General features: G+C 47.9%; 1 protein-coding gene and 1 long non-coding RNA gene across 3 annotated transcripts in view; one reads left to right on the top strand and one right to left on the bottom strand.

Moving 5' to 3' along the window:
- The window catches only part of VAMP2 (vesicle associated membrane protein 2), a 28,094-nt gene extending 24,952 nt beyond the window's left edge, over nt 1-3,142 (top strand). For both annotated transcript variants that reach the window (XM_079952229.1, XM_079952228.1), the window contains one exon: nt 442-3,142. In XM_079952229.1, the coding sequence (XP_079808355.1) occupies nt 442-458 (17 nt within the window). In that variant the 3' untranslated portion in view covers nt 459-3,142. The remainder of the gene's footprint in view (nt 1-441) is intronic.
- Nucleotides 1,422-4,476, bottom strand: LOC307202378. Its single transcript, XR_013832867.1, has 2 exons — nt 4,254-4,476; nt 1,422-3,888 (listed from the first exon to the last, which is right to left on the bottom strand). It is a non-coding gene; the product is annotated as an uncharacterized lncRNA (long non-coding RNA).
- Between the last annotated feature and the right edge of the window lie 11,273 nt (nt 4,477-15,749).

The following is a 15,749-nucleotide window of genomic DNA, read 5'->3' as shown; positions in this document are numbered from 1 at the left end:
TGCTGCAGGAATCCCAAGAACCCATCCGGTCAGGCCTTTGCTCTGATGCAGCAAGGCACCTCTTTAGCTGGTAGGGTCGTGACAGTGACTTACCTTACAGGGTGGTTGTGAAAAGAGCTGCAACAAGCAGCTGCATGTGGCGCTCTCTGAAAGGGTTAAACAAATGTCGGAAGGGGATGGGGAGAGGTGAGGAGACTTGAATGGCTAGTCAAGGACCACCTTTGGAAGGCAATAGCACCCATCCCTCTGTGTGTGTGTGTTCTGGGAGGTGGGTTACCTTAGCAACCGCATCCTGGCTGCCTGGACCAACTCTGCTGCACAGATTCATTTATTTATTGATAACAGCTGAGTTGAAGTGATATAGTTTGGGGGCGGCCGAATCTCTTGAGGTTATTAACGGTCCTTTTCCCCCCATACCCTCTCCCCTTCCTCCCTTTGCAGTTTACTTCAGCACTTAATGGAATTTATGGAGCCATTTCTCATCCAGGAGCAACGGCCGGGAGCAGCGTGAGGGGCAAAGCATCCCCCCTCCTCTAGATCTCAGCCATATCTTCCAGCCGCCCTCCCCCCCCGCCTCCCCTCCCTCCATACGCCCCTTACACCCTCCCGAACCCCCTCCTCCCCTCCGGTGTGTATGTGTGGGTGTGCATTGCGTGTGGGTGTCTTGTAAATAGCCTGATTTGTTATTTATACATATATATATATATATAATATAATATATTTTGTCTGTTTGTAGATTTATTACTAGACTTTCCATGTGTCATGGAATCTTTCCCCCCTTCCTCTTCTCCTGCCAGCCCCTGCCTTCTCTCTCTTTCTCTCTCTCTCTCTGACAGTGTTTTTTCAGTGTCTTGGTTTTTAACTAAAATCTTCAAGGACCAATAATTCCCCGTTATCCTTAACCCTTCTCCCGACTTAGCTGGGCTCAGAAATTCCTAAGGCACTCTGCCCACCGCACTTAATCCCCATGCAAAAAAATAAAATAAAATATGTCATCCGGATACTAATGTTGGAACAGTCTTGGGTTGTGGATTTTCCTGCCCAGCCTGCAATCTTTTACAGCCCAAGACCCTTTGGCTCTTGAAACCGCTGTAACATTGGACTAGATTGCGGTGTGTTAGTGTGTCGGGAATTTCTTTGCCTGCTCTCTCTTTTGATCCCAGCCCCTTCCACGGCGGGGAAGAACCTCTACCCTTCGTGATCTTCTGTAACATTCCTGGAGTTGTGCTGTGTGCCGTGTCTTCGAAGTAACCAACACTATACCTTATAATCCCCCCCTCCCTGGTGCAGGGAACAGCTCTGTTTTGGGAATCCTGCAACAGCCCTCTCCTCGCCTCCTCCTGCCACTTACGGGAGAGGCGGACGATTTTCCTGCCATAGATGTCCTAAATGAAAACTGCCTCTCTCTTTTTTTGATAATAATAATAATAATAAAAATATGAGTATACAAGGTAATATAACGTGTACATTCCAGACCTGCCCGGTAAAGGAGCCGAGGTTATCTAAATAGGGGAAGCAGGATAAGTTGCCCACACCCCAAAATATGACTCCCCAGTCCTCCTCTTCTTGCAATCACTGCCTATTTGCCGGGAATTGGGGTATCTTCATTTGTGTCTGGGTAACAAGCAAGCTAGGGTTCTGCCTTTGGTTCCTTTCAGAAGTGCGTTTATGTGTTGTGTTGAAAGCACAGATAACTAGCAGATTCGACGTCAAGTGATAACGGGGATTGGGGGGGGAGCGTTGCTGTTTAATAATCCTCAGAGCAAGAAAAATATGCTTGGGAAATTCTATTTGGGCCAGTCTCGAGCTGTAGCAAAATAGTTTTTCTGTGTCTACTCTCTCAACTTCTGAATGGAACTACTAGCAAGGGAGGGGTGTGTGTTGTGTGTATTTGTGTGTGTGTGTGTGTGTGTGTGGATGGAGAGACTTGAGTAGGGAGGAGGCTGGCTTGAATACAGGCTGTTTTTTGTGGGGGGTGGGGAGGGAAACGCCTCCTCTCTGCCCCCACTTCCCCACCCTCACCCAAAATCAGCCAGTTTCGCTTTGCAAATGTCGTAATTGTGATATTGTGACGAGTGAACTCCCCCCCCCCCCCCCCCGAATTCCTGTTTAGCACAAACTGCCATATTTCTTGGCCTGTTTATAATGTCGGCGATGTGTGACTCTTTTTATTTTATTTTTGGTACATCTTCCCCCTCCCCTCTCCTCTTCCCCCCCTCCTCTTTCTCCCAAGTAGAGTGGGGGGGGGGGCAAATGTTTAAAAAGATTATCCCTTATCCACTTCTGTGTTCCGGATCGCTCTCTCGAGGCCAAGGAATTTCAAGAGGGAACTAAGAGAGGAGCCGGCGTTTCGCGGAATCACCATCACTGCTTGGCGAGTCGGGTGCCCCCTGCCAGTTCGGAGGGAAAACTTGGCAAGGGGCATCTTGCTAGCAGAACTTGCACCATGTGTGTGGGGAATAGGCTTAGAAGCCTGATTAACATCCTAGCTCCCGACAACGGAGGGAAACGAAGGGAGCTAGGAGGTTAGACGACTGGCGCCTTCTCCCCTGTTGCTGGCAATTCTCTTAGGGGAGTGCTTGGATATTGTGAACTGCTGGGGAAGAGGGGAGAGCCCACGGTCGTGGGGAGGGGGCACTATCACTTGGAGGAGGGGGAAGCTTTTGAGGTTGCTCTTTGAACAACAGACAGCAGCGGAGGTCCTGGACACATCTGTCTTCCATATATACTGTGGAAAAGGGTGTGTTTCTTTAGGGTATGATTTGCAGGCTGGGTGGGGATGGAGAGAGAAGGGGCTGCAATTCTCCAGCTGGACAGCAGGTGTCACTGCTGCTCTCCAGCTCCCTGGATGCAGCTCTCTTAGTTGGAGAAAACTTCTGGTGGGGAAAGGGGACGATTTAAAGGTAGAAAAGGGGTATTTTAAGGGGTAGGGTAGATCAGGGCACAAGGGGGGTGAGGAAAGGTCCTTTGCTTTGCTGCCCACTCCCCCTCCTCTTCCCTCTTCCTCAGCAGGCCTGGGTTATGCGGGAAAGGGGTTGGACTCGTTACGGACATGACCGGGAATGACTATGCTGTGAAAAATACCTGAAATTTGGAAGGGGAAAAAAAATAGTACAATAAATGTCCTGTGGAGAACGCCCAATTATTATTCTTTGTCTTGCTTGTCTTGTCTTGAAAAGGGCTGGCTTCTGCACTCGCTGGGGCAGCAGAAGGAATCTCATAACTTGGCTGAAGGAAAATCAGTAATAAGTACCGTAACCGCACATTAAAAAGACCAGAAGTATACGCAGTCCTTTCCGTGCTTTTCAAGAGCATGAAAATGGCGTGTAAATGTGTGTCAACTTTTGCTCGTCCAGTTAGCAGGGCCGTCTCGAGACATTTTGGCACTGGGTGCAAATCTCAATAGGCCTATCTCCCCCCCCCCCCCACCAGGGAAGAAGGGGTAAGTCAAGATCTACAGCGGCGAGCGAGAGTAAAATCAACCTTATACGATGGTTTGCATGGGAATCAAAGTCTGTTGTGTGGGAGAAGGGGGCCCTCTGTGCAGAGCCCAGGATATCCTAGAGGTCAACCCTCACCATTTGCTCTCTAGGGGTGGAAGGAAAACAGAAGCAGTGTCCCTATTCACTGCTATCACAGTAGCAGCAGTGGGCGATGCATTCCTTGAAAGCCAATCTGCTGCCCTTGTGGATCCTGCCGCCCGAGGCAGTTTCCTTACCTTGCCTCATGGGTGGGCTGGCGACATAGCATCAACCTTTTGGAAGTCTAAAGGTTTCGTATCCAGCTGTTGCCCCTTTGTTGTGTGCAAAGACTTTGGATATATTTGAGGGGTGTGGGTTTTTTTTGTTTTGTTATGTTTTATTTTTAAGAAAAGGTTACCTCTATGTACTCTATTAAGGTAAAGGGACCCCTGACCGTTAGGTCCAGTCGTGACCGACTCTGGGGTTGCAGCGCTCATCTCGCTTTGTTGGCTGAGGGAGCCGGCGTACAGCTTCCGGGTCATGTGGCCAGCATGACTAAGCTGCTTCTGGCGAACCAGAGCAGCGCACGGAAACGCCGTTTACCTTCCTGCCAGAGCGGTACATATTTATCTACTTGCACTTTGAGGTGCTTTCAAATTGCTAGGTTGGCAGGAGCAGGGACCGAGCAACGGGAGCTCACCCTGTCGCGGGGATTCAAACCGCCGACTTTCTGATCGGCAAGTCCTAGGCTCTGTGGTTTAACCCACAGCGCCGCCCGCATCCCTTATGTACTCCAGTAGGAACCAGCAAAAACCACCCTCTTTTTTTTCTGTTAGTGGACGGCCCTGTTGAAGCAGCAGCAATTGGATTCCACCCTATGGCAAGTTTTTGATTTTGCCTGCTGTAAAATACGGGAGAAGGGGAATACAGTTTGAAACAGGAATCTAGTAAACAAAAGGACGTTTTGTTAAATGATTTGGGCTTGGCAATGAGACTCTGCCGCCAGGCTAATCCAGGAGCACCCACCTTCCAACATGAGGGTTTATACCAGGGGCGGAAAGATTTACCTCGCCTGGGCCGGTTCACTCCAGCGGAGATCCCTCCATGGGCAAGATTGCACGGGCGCCCGTGATTTCAGGCGTCTGTGCAGATGCTATTTCTGGCGCTGCAGAAGCGAGTCCCCACGCTGCGCCGGTTTAGCGCAGCGCGTGGGGACTCGCCGAGAGGGTGGCTTGGTTTGGGGGTGGCTCGTTGGCCGGTTAAACGACCCCTGTGTGCCACTTGTGGCCCATGGGCCTTAGGTTGCCTATCCCTGGTTTATACACATTTGCTGCCAGTCATGAAGTTTGTGCTAATCGATTACGGGGGGAAAGCCAGCGTGACACGTGATGGTCTGAACAAGGCCCACCTTTTGATTTTCACTGAAGCGTTACATTTATGTTAGTCTCCCATTGAAGTAGGCGCTCGTTATCAAATTTGGGATAAGGCACATTTAGGGACGTGGGTGGCGCTGTGGGTTAAACCACAGAGCCTAGGACTTGCCGATCAGAAGGTCAGCGGTTCGAATCCCTGCGACGGGGTGAGCTCCCGTTGCTCAGTCCCTGCTCCTGCCAACCTAGCAGTTCGAAAGCACGTCAAAAGTGCAAGTAGATAAATAGGTACCGCTCCGGCGGGAAGGTAAACGGCGTTTCCGTGCACTGCTCTGGTTCGCCAGAAGCGGCTTAGTCATGCTGGCCACATGACCCGGAAGCTGGACGCCAGCTCCCTCGGCCAATAAAGCAAGATGAGCGCCGCAACCCCAGAGTCCGTCACGACTGGACGTAATGGTCAGGGGTCCCTTTACCTTTACCTTTACCTTATGGTTTGGTGTCCCCATCTTTGCTTGGATGAAAACACAAGTCTAGAGCAGAACACCAAAAGGTATCTGGAGGAACACTGAAAAATTGTGGCACAGATTCAACTTGCCGCAAGCAAATATCTGCCAGTGGGACATCTGTGGTGTGTTTTGCAGCACTTTCTGGGAGGGGAGGTGCCTGATAAGGAAGAAACACTTTGGCATTTCCCCCCGAACCATGTGGCTTCCCTTTTTGCATGGGGGTGGCCAGGATTTATGTTGGGGGTGGCAGGCTTCATGTTAGGGGGACAGAACCTCAGTTAAGTATTGATTTACTTGAGTTCACAAAGCATTTCCTTAATAGATGCACCCACCCCTTTAAGAAGATAGTGAATAAATAAAATCAATTATGATATTAAGGACCTGGCATAGGAAAAAGAAAACCTGTAACAAAATTGCGTGCAGCCATTATAAACATTACAATTTAACAAATACTTTTAATATTTAATTTCTACTATTGCAGTAAAACACGTTTCCTCAGTCCCGACAACACATTATCTTGGTCCCGGTTGCGGCTTCGGAACTGCTGTTAGTTTTTGCATCCGTATTATATGACCTTTTTTCTGGAGTTCACCAAGCAAAGGAGTTCTTGGGAGTTTTAAAGCATGCAGCTATCAAAATGGGTTCAAATGGGTACTTCAGACTATTTTCTGCACTAACATACACTGAAAGTTCCCAGTGTTGATTGGGAATTCTGAAACCAGAAAACCCTTCGATTTCTAAATGGTGCTCAGTAATTTCATAGAATCAGAATTCTTCGAAGAGACCACAAGGGTCATCTAGTTCTGGGGTCAGCAACCTTTTTCAGCAGGGGGCCTGTCCACCGTCCCTCAGACCATGTGGGGGGGCCGGACTATATTTTGAAAAAAAAAAAAAAAATGAACGAATTCCTATACCCCACAAATAACCCAGAGATGCATTTTAACTAAAAGGACACATTCTACTCATGTAAAAACACGCTGATTCCTGGACTGTCTGCGGGCTGGATTAAGAAGGCAATTTGACCACATCCCGCCCCCGGGCCTTAGGTTGCCTACCCCTGATCTACTCCAACCTACCATGCAGGGATCTTTTGCTCAAGCTGGGAACTTGAACCTGTGACCCTGCGGGGGGAGGGGGCAAATTTTTAATTCATTTATCAGGCATGTCCAAAGTCCGTTTTGGGGGCCTAATTCGGTCCCTGTGGCAGTTTATTTCCTGAGGTAAAAATCATAAAAAAGCTCAACAACTTCAGTCCTAAAAAAAGGTCAACAACTTTGGTTGGGCCTTTGGTCGGGGTCCTCACGGCCCTTCACTTCATCAAATCCGGCCCTCTTTGAAAAAAAGTTTGGACACCACTGCTTTACAGTTACGAGGCAGAGGGGGGGAGAGACTTGGATCCCATGTGGGGGGCATTTCGAATCAAGATTACAGCTCTAAGCATTCTAAACCACTAGTTTAGTTTAGTTTGAAGATCTTTGGTCCAATTTGGATTGACAGTTCCTGCGGCAGAGCAGATTTTGACCTATGCATTCTTCCCTGTTACCTTACAGCAAAGGGTTGGATAAATAAACTAATAATTGCTGGTGCGCAGTAGCTTCGTGACACACAATAATCCTTGATTGTGGAGTTAATTAACACCTTGTGTTGGGCAGGAAACCGCTGTCTGTATTCAGGCCATGGTAGGTAAGAGGCAACAGGGAGAAGAAAAATAAATTGGAGATGGGGGGGGGGCGCGGGTATATTGGTCTCCTTGGTGCATGGATGTGGGCCTTTGTCTCTTTACGACGTGGGTGTGAGCTGCAAAAAAGTGTTGCTGAGGCATCTTCCGAACTGCTTTTGCAGCTGGTGTGGGAGAATGAGGACATCTAGGCCCCGGAGCTCAGCTATTAATACATTCCAGTCTGACGGGAACAAAATGTCCTCACCTCCTGACCCATCTTTCTGTGCTGTGATTCGCCCGGGCAGGGAGAAGTTGCCAACTGCAGCCGTAAGCCGGTCCCTAAACTGGATATGTGGCATGTTATCTGCCAAGGTGAGCAAAAACGGCTAGGTGCCAGGCTGTGGGGCCAGGGAGAAGTTCAACGTGCTTTTTGAAGGAGCCAAGGGACTGGTTGGATAAGGAACTGAACCGCAGGGAAGTGGTATCATCCAGACAGAGCATTAGGGCAGGTGTCTAGATCACACGGGTGGCGCTGTGGGTTAAACCACAGAGCCTAGGACTTGCCAATCAGAAGGACGGCAGTTCGAATCCCCGCAACGGGCTAAGCTCCCATTGCTCGGTCCCTGCTCCTGCCAACCTAGCAATTCGAAAGCAGTTCGACGGGAAGGTAAATGGCGTTTCCGTGCGCTGCTCTGGTTTGCCAGAAGCGGCTTAGTCATGCTGTACGCCGGCTCCCTCGGCCAATAAAGCGAGATGAGCGCCGCAACCCCAGAGCCGGCCACGACTGGACCTGATGGTCAGGAGTCCCTTTACCCTTTACCTAGATCTGGGGAATGTGCAAGAGGGCCCCCAAACGCAACAGGACTGGATTTTGAAATAAACAAAACAATGCCCTATTACCTTCTAAAGCAGGCACCCCCAAGCTCGGACCTCCAGATGTTTTGGGACTACAACTCCCATCATCCCTAGCTAACAGGACCAGTGGTTAGGGATGATGGGAATTGTAGTCCAAAAACATCTGGAAGGTCAAGTTTGGGGGTGCCTGTTCTAAGGGACCACAGGCTGGCATCTAAAATTACCCAACAGCACCACTGGAGGAAGAACCCATAGTTTAAAACAAAAAAGATCATTTGGGACTTTGTGCTGTCTTCCCCACTCGCAACTGGATTTAATCTCCATTATCAGCCATAATTTCAGGGTCTTTGGTGCATCATTAAAGGTAAAGGTAAAGGGACCCCTGACCATTAGGTCCAGTCTTGACCAACTGGGGTTGCGGCGCTCATCTCACTTTATTGGCCGAGGGAGCCGGCGTTTGTCCGCAGCTTCCGGGTCATGTGGCCAGCATGACTAAGCCGCTTCTGGCGAACCAGAGCAGCGCACGGAAACGCCGTTTACCTTCCTGCTGGAGAGGTAACTTTTGATCTACTTGCACTTTGACGTGCTTTCGAACTGCTAGGTGGGCAGGAGCAGGGACCAAGCAACAGGAGCTTACCCCGTCGTGGGGATTCGAACCCGCCAACTGGGGTAACCAGTTACACGATCAAATAGATCAGATACGCACAGACCTCTACAATATAAAAAACTTCCTAGCAGTAACAAATGGCCTACTCCTGACGCTTGTGGAGAATTTCAAACAAGCAAAAAGAGCCACAGATCAGTCCCTGGACTCAGATGCTAGAATCCACCTACCACCCAAAAAGAACTCACGCAAAAGAAATCCGGAACCCAAGACGAAGAAAACTAAAAACATCAAAAATTTTAAGCCGTCTAGAAAAACCCAACACATCAGTAAAAAACAGTGGCAGAAACTCTTCAACTTATTATCATCACCTATATATATATATATATTAAAAAAAAATCAAAGCTCAAGGCACCAAAGAGATCGACAAGGGAGACTCGCCAAAGACCAAACCCCTCCCCATATGTGAAAATAATTCCCCAAGTACAGTGGTACCTCGCAAGACGATAATAATCCATTCCGCGAGTCTCTTCGTCTAGCGGTTTTTTCGTCTTGCAAAGCATCCCTATTAGTGGCTTAGCGGATTAGCGCTATTAGCGGATTAGCGGCTTAGAAAAAGGGGGGGGGAAGGGAAAAAACTCACAAGACTCGCAAGACGTTTTCATCTTGCGAAGCAAGCCCATAGGGAAATTCGTCTTGCGAAGCGCCTCGAAAAACGGAAAACCCTTTCGTTTAGCGGGTTTTTCGTCTTGCGAGGCATTCGTCTTGCGGGGCACCACTGTACATTCAAAGAAATAAGCCCCCCCATGGCTGTTCTCCCCCTGTGTTCGCCCAGCCTGACAAAAGCAACCAAACTACAGCTGGATGCTCCTGTCTTGAACTCACCTAGGACCCCTGTAGCAACTGCAAACAGAAGTAAGTAGGGGATCTCCAATATAGACGGGAACCCGCGGGAACTCCAAGCCCCCAGCAGAAAGAAAGAATGGATCCTGGTCCTAAGCCCGGAAAAGATGGTATTCACGAACTACCCAAAACCACTGGGTCCTCGCACAGGGACAGACCGCGTGAGGCACCTGCTGACTATTATAAACAACATTCTACCTAGGGCAGTTAAAGCAACCGACATAGACAGTATAGGCTACCTATATCAAGATGGACATTCAGTCCGTGCCTTGATCACTTTCACAGATCATAATCTGGTCAACTTCATCTTTAGAACAAGAAATCTTTTTTAAAAGAAAGGAATAGATTTATTAAGAATCTTTGAAAACAGAGCCCCGCTAACCTCCCTACTGGCGGCCAAGGGGGAAGGGAGACCAGGAACAGAGGAACAAAACGATAGAGTGCACATGCAACAAAACCAGCAAAACCAGAGCCTAGTGCACCAGCAGGAAAACATAGCCCCTATTGAGACTCAACTTCATTTGAACGACAGAGAGGACTTTTTCTCCATAGAAGAACATGCCCTAATAAATCGGTTCTGGTCACTGCAGATGCCAGCCCCAAAGGAAATCTTGGTTAGACTGGACACCCTGAGAAGCAGACTGACCAAAAAGGAGGCCCATGTTGAGACTACAGAAGGCCCCCACACATGGCCTATATCCCCCAAGTGCCTAGTGGACAAGAGGACGGTGGGAGGCGCCTTTAAATGTGTAGATTCGGAAGACCAATCGCAGCCCCCGCTGGTGTATGGTAAGGCAAAACTAAAACAGACTGTCGCATCTCCGAGTACCTGGTTCAACTATCTAAAACTCTCCCCAAATGAAATAGCTACTCCCCCAAGTCCAAACCACCCCCTTAAGTCCCCAAGAGCTATGGATAATCATTCCCTTATGCAGCAGATGCCTATTGACAAACTTAATGGGAGTGTTTTTTTAGATGTAAAGGGGTCACTGGACACCGTGGACCCAACAAATCTACACCACGGAGGGACAGAGAATTAAAGCTGTTGTCCTGGAACATTGCAGAATGGCGCGCTAAGAAAAACAATCAACAACTTGCAATGTTTCTTAAGCGTTTCGATATCATCCTCCTGCAGGAGACCTGGCACAGCAACCCCATTCTGTTTAATGGGTATTCTTGTCACTCCCTACTTGCTACTCCATCTGTGAGGGGAGGTAGGCCTAGTGGAGGTTTAGCTAACCTTATCTCCACAGAGCTTGAACATTCCTTAAAAGCCCTCCCAAACTGCAATTCATTAGCCACGGCAGTCCTACTCAAATTTAAGAGAGATGCACTGGTAGTGGTCAATGTCTATCTGCCCCCCTGCCAAAAAAAATCTATAGTGAAAGCTAACTGGGCAGAGTTAGAAGCATACCTAGAGTCCATAGAATCTTCCCACTCTGCTACACCAATTATAATTGGGGGGGATTTCAACGCCCGTATGGGAATTGATGATAACAATCTTTACAGCCATTATAATCAGATTCAGGACCCTGAAAGTCCAACCGAAGCAGGCGTTTCACGACTTTCTAAAGATAATAAATGCAACTTCTCGGGGCTATGTCTAGCCCAGGTCGCAAAAAGAAGGGAGCTGATGATATTAAACCGTAGTAAGGAAGAAGACCACCCAGAGGAGTATACCCATTTTTCAAAGATGGGAGGAAGTGTGATAGACTATATTCTGATATCAAGATTCGCCTATAACTCTGTGTCGAAGTTTCAAGTGGGACATAACACCGAAAGCGACCACCTCCCACTAATTTTAGCGCTCAATGGCCCATCGTTTAACAAACCCACGGCTAACCTTTACTACACCCCCGTCGTTAATCTGGGATCACTGGCCCCCAGAAGAATTAAATGGACCCCCATGCTCAATACAGAGCTAACTCATCTCCTCCATTCGGAAGACGTGAAGACCATCTACTCAGCCATTGTATCAGCTAATACCGGGGAAAAGGTCATGGACTCGTTCAACGAGTTATTAGCAGGACTAAAGACCTTCCTAACAACTGAGATACTTAATTCTGTTGCAAAGCGGGCACAGGATCAAGAGAGATGGTTTGATTCGGAGTGTAGGAAAGCAAGGAAACGTCTGAGATCAACCTATCGGAATTACAGAAACACCAGAGCACCCTCGCTATTTATGGCTTACATCTATTTAAGACGAAACTATAAACAGCTATTAAAGGTAAAAAAACAAAAAGCTGAGAGACTGGCCTGGTGTAATTTAGTGAAGGCTTTGAATGAGAAAGACTCAACCTCCTTCTGGCGTACCATTATGGGCCTCCTGGGCCAGGAGCGGATTGGTCCCAAATGTACTGTAGAACCTCAGGAGTGGATGAAATATTTTCAAACCCTCTTCTATGACGACAAAGCTCAGCACAATGATCCAAGTGCCTACCCCGAGAATTTACCATATTGGCCTCCTGTCTCCATAGAGGAGGTGGGGAAACTAATTGCCCAAGTGAAAAACAACAAAGCCCCGGGCATAGACCACATTCCAGCAGAGCTCATGAAGAACAATATCAGTTGGTGGGCTCCTATAATGGCGTCAATATTTACATACATCGATTCAACAGGCATAATCCCTGGTTGCTGGTCAGAGGCAGTAATCATCCCAATCTATAAAAAGGGTCCTATGGCAAATCCAGCGAGCTATAGACCCATTAGCCTCCTTACTATCCCCAGCAAATTGTATGCCAAACACCTCCACATCAAACTAATTGACTGGATGGAAACTGAGGCAGTTCTGGCAGAGGAGCAAGCCGGCTTCAGACAGGGCAGAACAACAATAGACCGTTGCTTCTTATTAGCACACCTCATTGACAAATACGTCAATAAAACACGTGGGATTCTATACGCAGCATTTATTGACCTGAAGGCGGCCTTTGACTCGATCTCACGAGTCAAACTTTGGGCTAAACTCAATGCTACCAACATTGACAAAAGATTACTATTCTTGATAAAAAGTCTATATAAAGACTCCAAGTTATATGTACGAACCTCAGTAAATGGGCAACTAATTGGCCCTGTACCAGCCACCAAAGGAGTCAAGCAGGGCTGTATTTTAGCCCCGGCCTTATTCAACTTACCGTATTTTTTGCTCTATAAGGCGCACCAGAGCACAAGACACACCTAGTTATTGGAGGAGGAAAACAAGAAAAAAAATATTCTGAATCTCAGAAGCCAGAACAGCAAGAGGGATCGCTGCACTGTGAAAGCAGCAATCCCTCTTGCTGTTCTGGCTTCTGGGATAGCTGTGCAGCCTGCATTCGCTCCATAAGACGCACACACATTTCCCCTTACTTTTTAGGAGGGAAAAAGTGAGTCTTATGGAGCAAAAAATACGGTATATATAAATGACATGGTCAAATACCTAACATCCCCGGAGTTTCATGCCCCCAAAATGGCCGAAAAATCAATTTCAGCGTTCCTCTATGCGGACGACGTGGTTCTCTTATCACGAACTAAAGTAGGCTTCAAAAGGCTACTAAGAGAATTCTCAGCCTACTGCAGGAGAGATCAACTGGTGGTTAATCACCAAAAAACCAAAGTCATGGTCTTCGCTAGGAGACACAGACATCACAGATGGGAGATGGACAACCAGCCAATAGAACAGGTCAAAATTTTCAGGAGGCCCATCATAAATATGCCAGGGAAAAAGCATCCCAAAGCGCCAAAATACTGTCTCGCTTTTACTTTATGAAGGGGGGGGGCAGACATATCCCAGCAGCTCTGGAGGTCTTTCAAGCAAAACCCTTGGCGCAATTACTCTACGGGGCCCAAATCTGGACGGGAAATCATTGCCGCACACTTGAAACGGTCCAGTCTAAATTCTTAAGACAGATTCTAGCCATTCCACCATGCGCACCAAATGCGGCCCTACGGCTGGAGACTGGCCGCCTCTCTGTCAAAACCTGGACCTGGTTAAGAACATTCAACTATTGGCTCCGCTTAAATTTAAACCCATCCGGACTATTACCTCTAGTAGCACGAGATGCTCAAGTGGTCCAAAGTAGTGCATCAAAAACTACTTACATGTGGCCTCCAAGCACAGCATCTCCTGAAAATGGGTCTCCCCAAGGCAAAAACCATTATTGACCAGCGCATGAAGGATATTGGCAGGGACCCCGTGAGGAGTCTCGCTGCAGCATTCTGCACCCGCTGGAGTTTCTGGGACAGCTTCAAGGGCAGCCCCGTGTAGAGCAAATTACAGTAGCCAAGCCTGGAGATGACGGTCGCATGGATCACTGTGGCCAGGTTGGGGCGGGAAAGGTAAGGGACCAACTGCTTGATGCGGCGCAGGTGGACTGAATCACACAGGTGCCTCTGCCCCCCCCCCCCCATGGCAGAATAAAACACTCTTTCTCTGGATTAACCCCTTGGTGTTGTTTGGCTCCTTTTGTCTCTGCTCGGGTGCAACAATTATTCCTACCCATGGATTAAAAAGGCTACACTGGAACAATCTACCAGAGAAAAGGCCGCCGCCCATGGGACAGAGGGTCATTGATGAATGATAATCCAGCTTCTATCTAGGATTTTAATAGGTCATAAGATTTTATGGTAACTATATTTGTAATGTATTTTTGTGATTTTTTTTTTAAATATTTTTTTTTATTAATTTTCCAATTTTTAACAAACACAACATGGAAACAAACACATAAAATCATAATTTCTTAACCTTATTTCCATAAGCCTCTTTTCTCGGACTTCCCCATACCTTCCCCTTTTTGCATCCTTTTATTTTTAACAATTATTCAACAACCCTTTTAGCCAATTAAATATAAATTCATTCTCCTTTTCAATTTCACCCTAAATCAAACAAAATTTACCGCTGTAATTCTACGTCTTCCTCTCCCTTAGCATTTTAGCACTCCTCAATTTTATAGTAGCTCTTAAGATATATTTTAAACTTCTTCCAGTCTTCTTCCACAGTCTCTTTCTCTTGGTCACGGATTCTGCCGGTCATTTCTGCCAGTCCCATAAAGTCAATCACTTTCGCCTGCCATTCCTCCAGCGTGGGTAGCTCTTGTGTCTTCCAATACTTTGCTAGAAGAATCCTTGCTGCCGTAGTAGCGTACAAAAAGAAATTTGTATCCTTCTTCGGCACCAGCTGGCCGACCATACCCAAGAGAAATGCCTCTGGTTTCTTATGAAAGGTGCATTTAAGTACTTTCTTAATCTCATTATAAATCATTTCCCAGAAGGCCTTAATCTTTGGGCAGGTCCACCAAAGGTGGAAGAAGGTACCTTCAGTCTCTTTACATTTCCAACATTTGTTATTGGGCAAATGATAAATCTTCGCAAGCTTGACTGGGGTCATGTACCACCTGTAAATCATTTTCATAATGTTTTCTCGTAAGGCATTACATGCCGTGAATTTAATACCTGTGGTCCATAACTGCTCCCAGTCAGCAAACATAATGTCATGACCTAGGTCCTGTGCCCATTTAACCATAGCTGACTTCACTGTCTCATCTATTGTATTCCACTTCAACAGCAAGTTATACATTCTTGATAAATTCTTAGTATTGGGTTCTAACAGTTCTGTTTCTAATTTCGATTTCTCCACCTGGAAACCGATTTTCCTGTCTTGTTTGTAGGCCTCCATTATTTGAAAATAATGGAGCCAATCCCTGGGTCATTGATGAATGATAGTCCAGCTTCTATCTAGGGTTTTAATAGGTCATAAGATTTTATGGTAACTATATTTGTAATGTATTTTTGTGATGTTTGCCCTTTGATGCTATGGCCTCTCGGCTACGCAAATAAAGTCTATTGATGATGATGATGATGATCATGCTGCCTTTTTGAAGGCTACCAGAAATAAATAGCAGTAAACACGCACACACATACATAGTTTAAAACATATAAGAAAAGGGCGTTCTAAATCTCCTCATAAAACTGGCAAAGCCGCCTCAGCATTTTCTGACCCGCCCCCTTCCCGCCAACGGCTTTCCACCTGAAGCCCCGCCCCTCGCCCCGCCCCTCGCCCCTTGCACATTGTAAACAAGCACAGCAGCGGCGTCCGCGTGAGCCTCCTCTGCACGTGTACCCGCTCTCGCGGAAGGCTGGCTGCCGGAGACCCAATAGGGAGCGCGTCCCGCCAGCGCAGCCAATGGGAGCGCGTCCGGGGCGCGTCCAGAGCACGCGGACGCTTGCATGCTGCCGCCGAGCGAACCAATCAGAGGCGGAAGGGGGCGGGGAGGCGAGGAGCGGCGAGGCCGGGGGGGGGGAGGCGCGTCACGGCCCCGATGTCACGCGGGCCTGTGCATGCTGCGGCGCCGTCTGGCCAATGAGGCGCCGCGCGCAGCGGCGGGGCCGGGGAGGAGAGGCCAATGCGGGGCGGGC

This window comes from Podarcis cretensis (genome assembly GCF_951804945.1).
Source record: "Podarcis cretensis genome assembly, chromosome: 13".
NCBI classification, from domain to species: Eukaryota; Metazoa; Chordata; class Lepidosauria; order Squamata; family Lacertidae; genus Podarcis; species Podarcis cretensis.
This window is presented reverse-complemented; position numbering and strand designations above follow the sequence as displayed.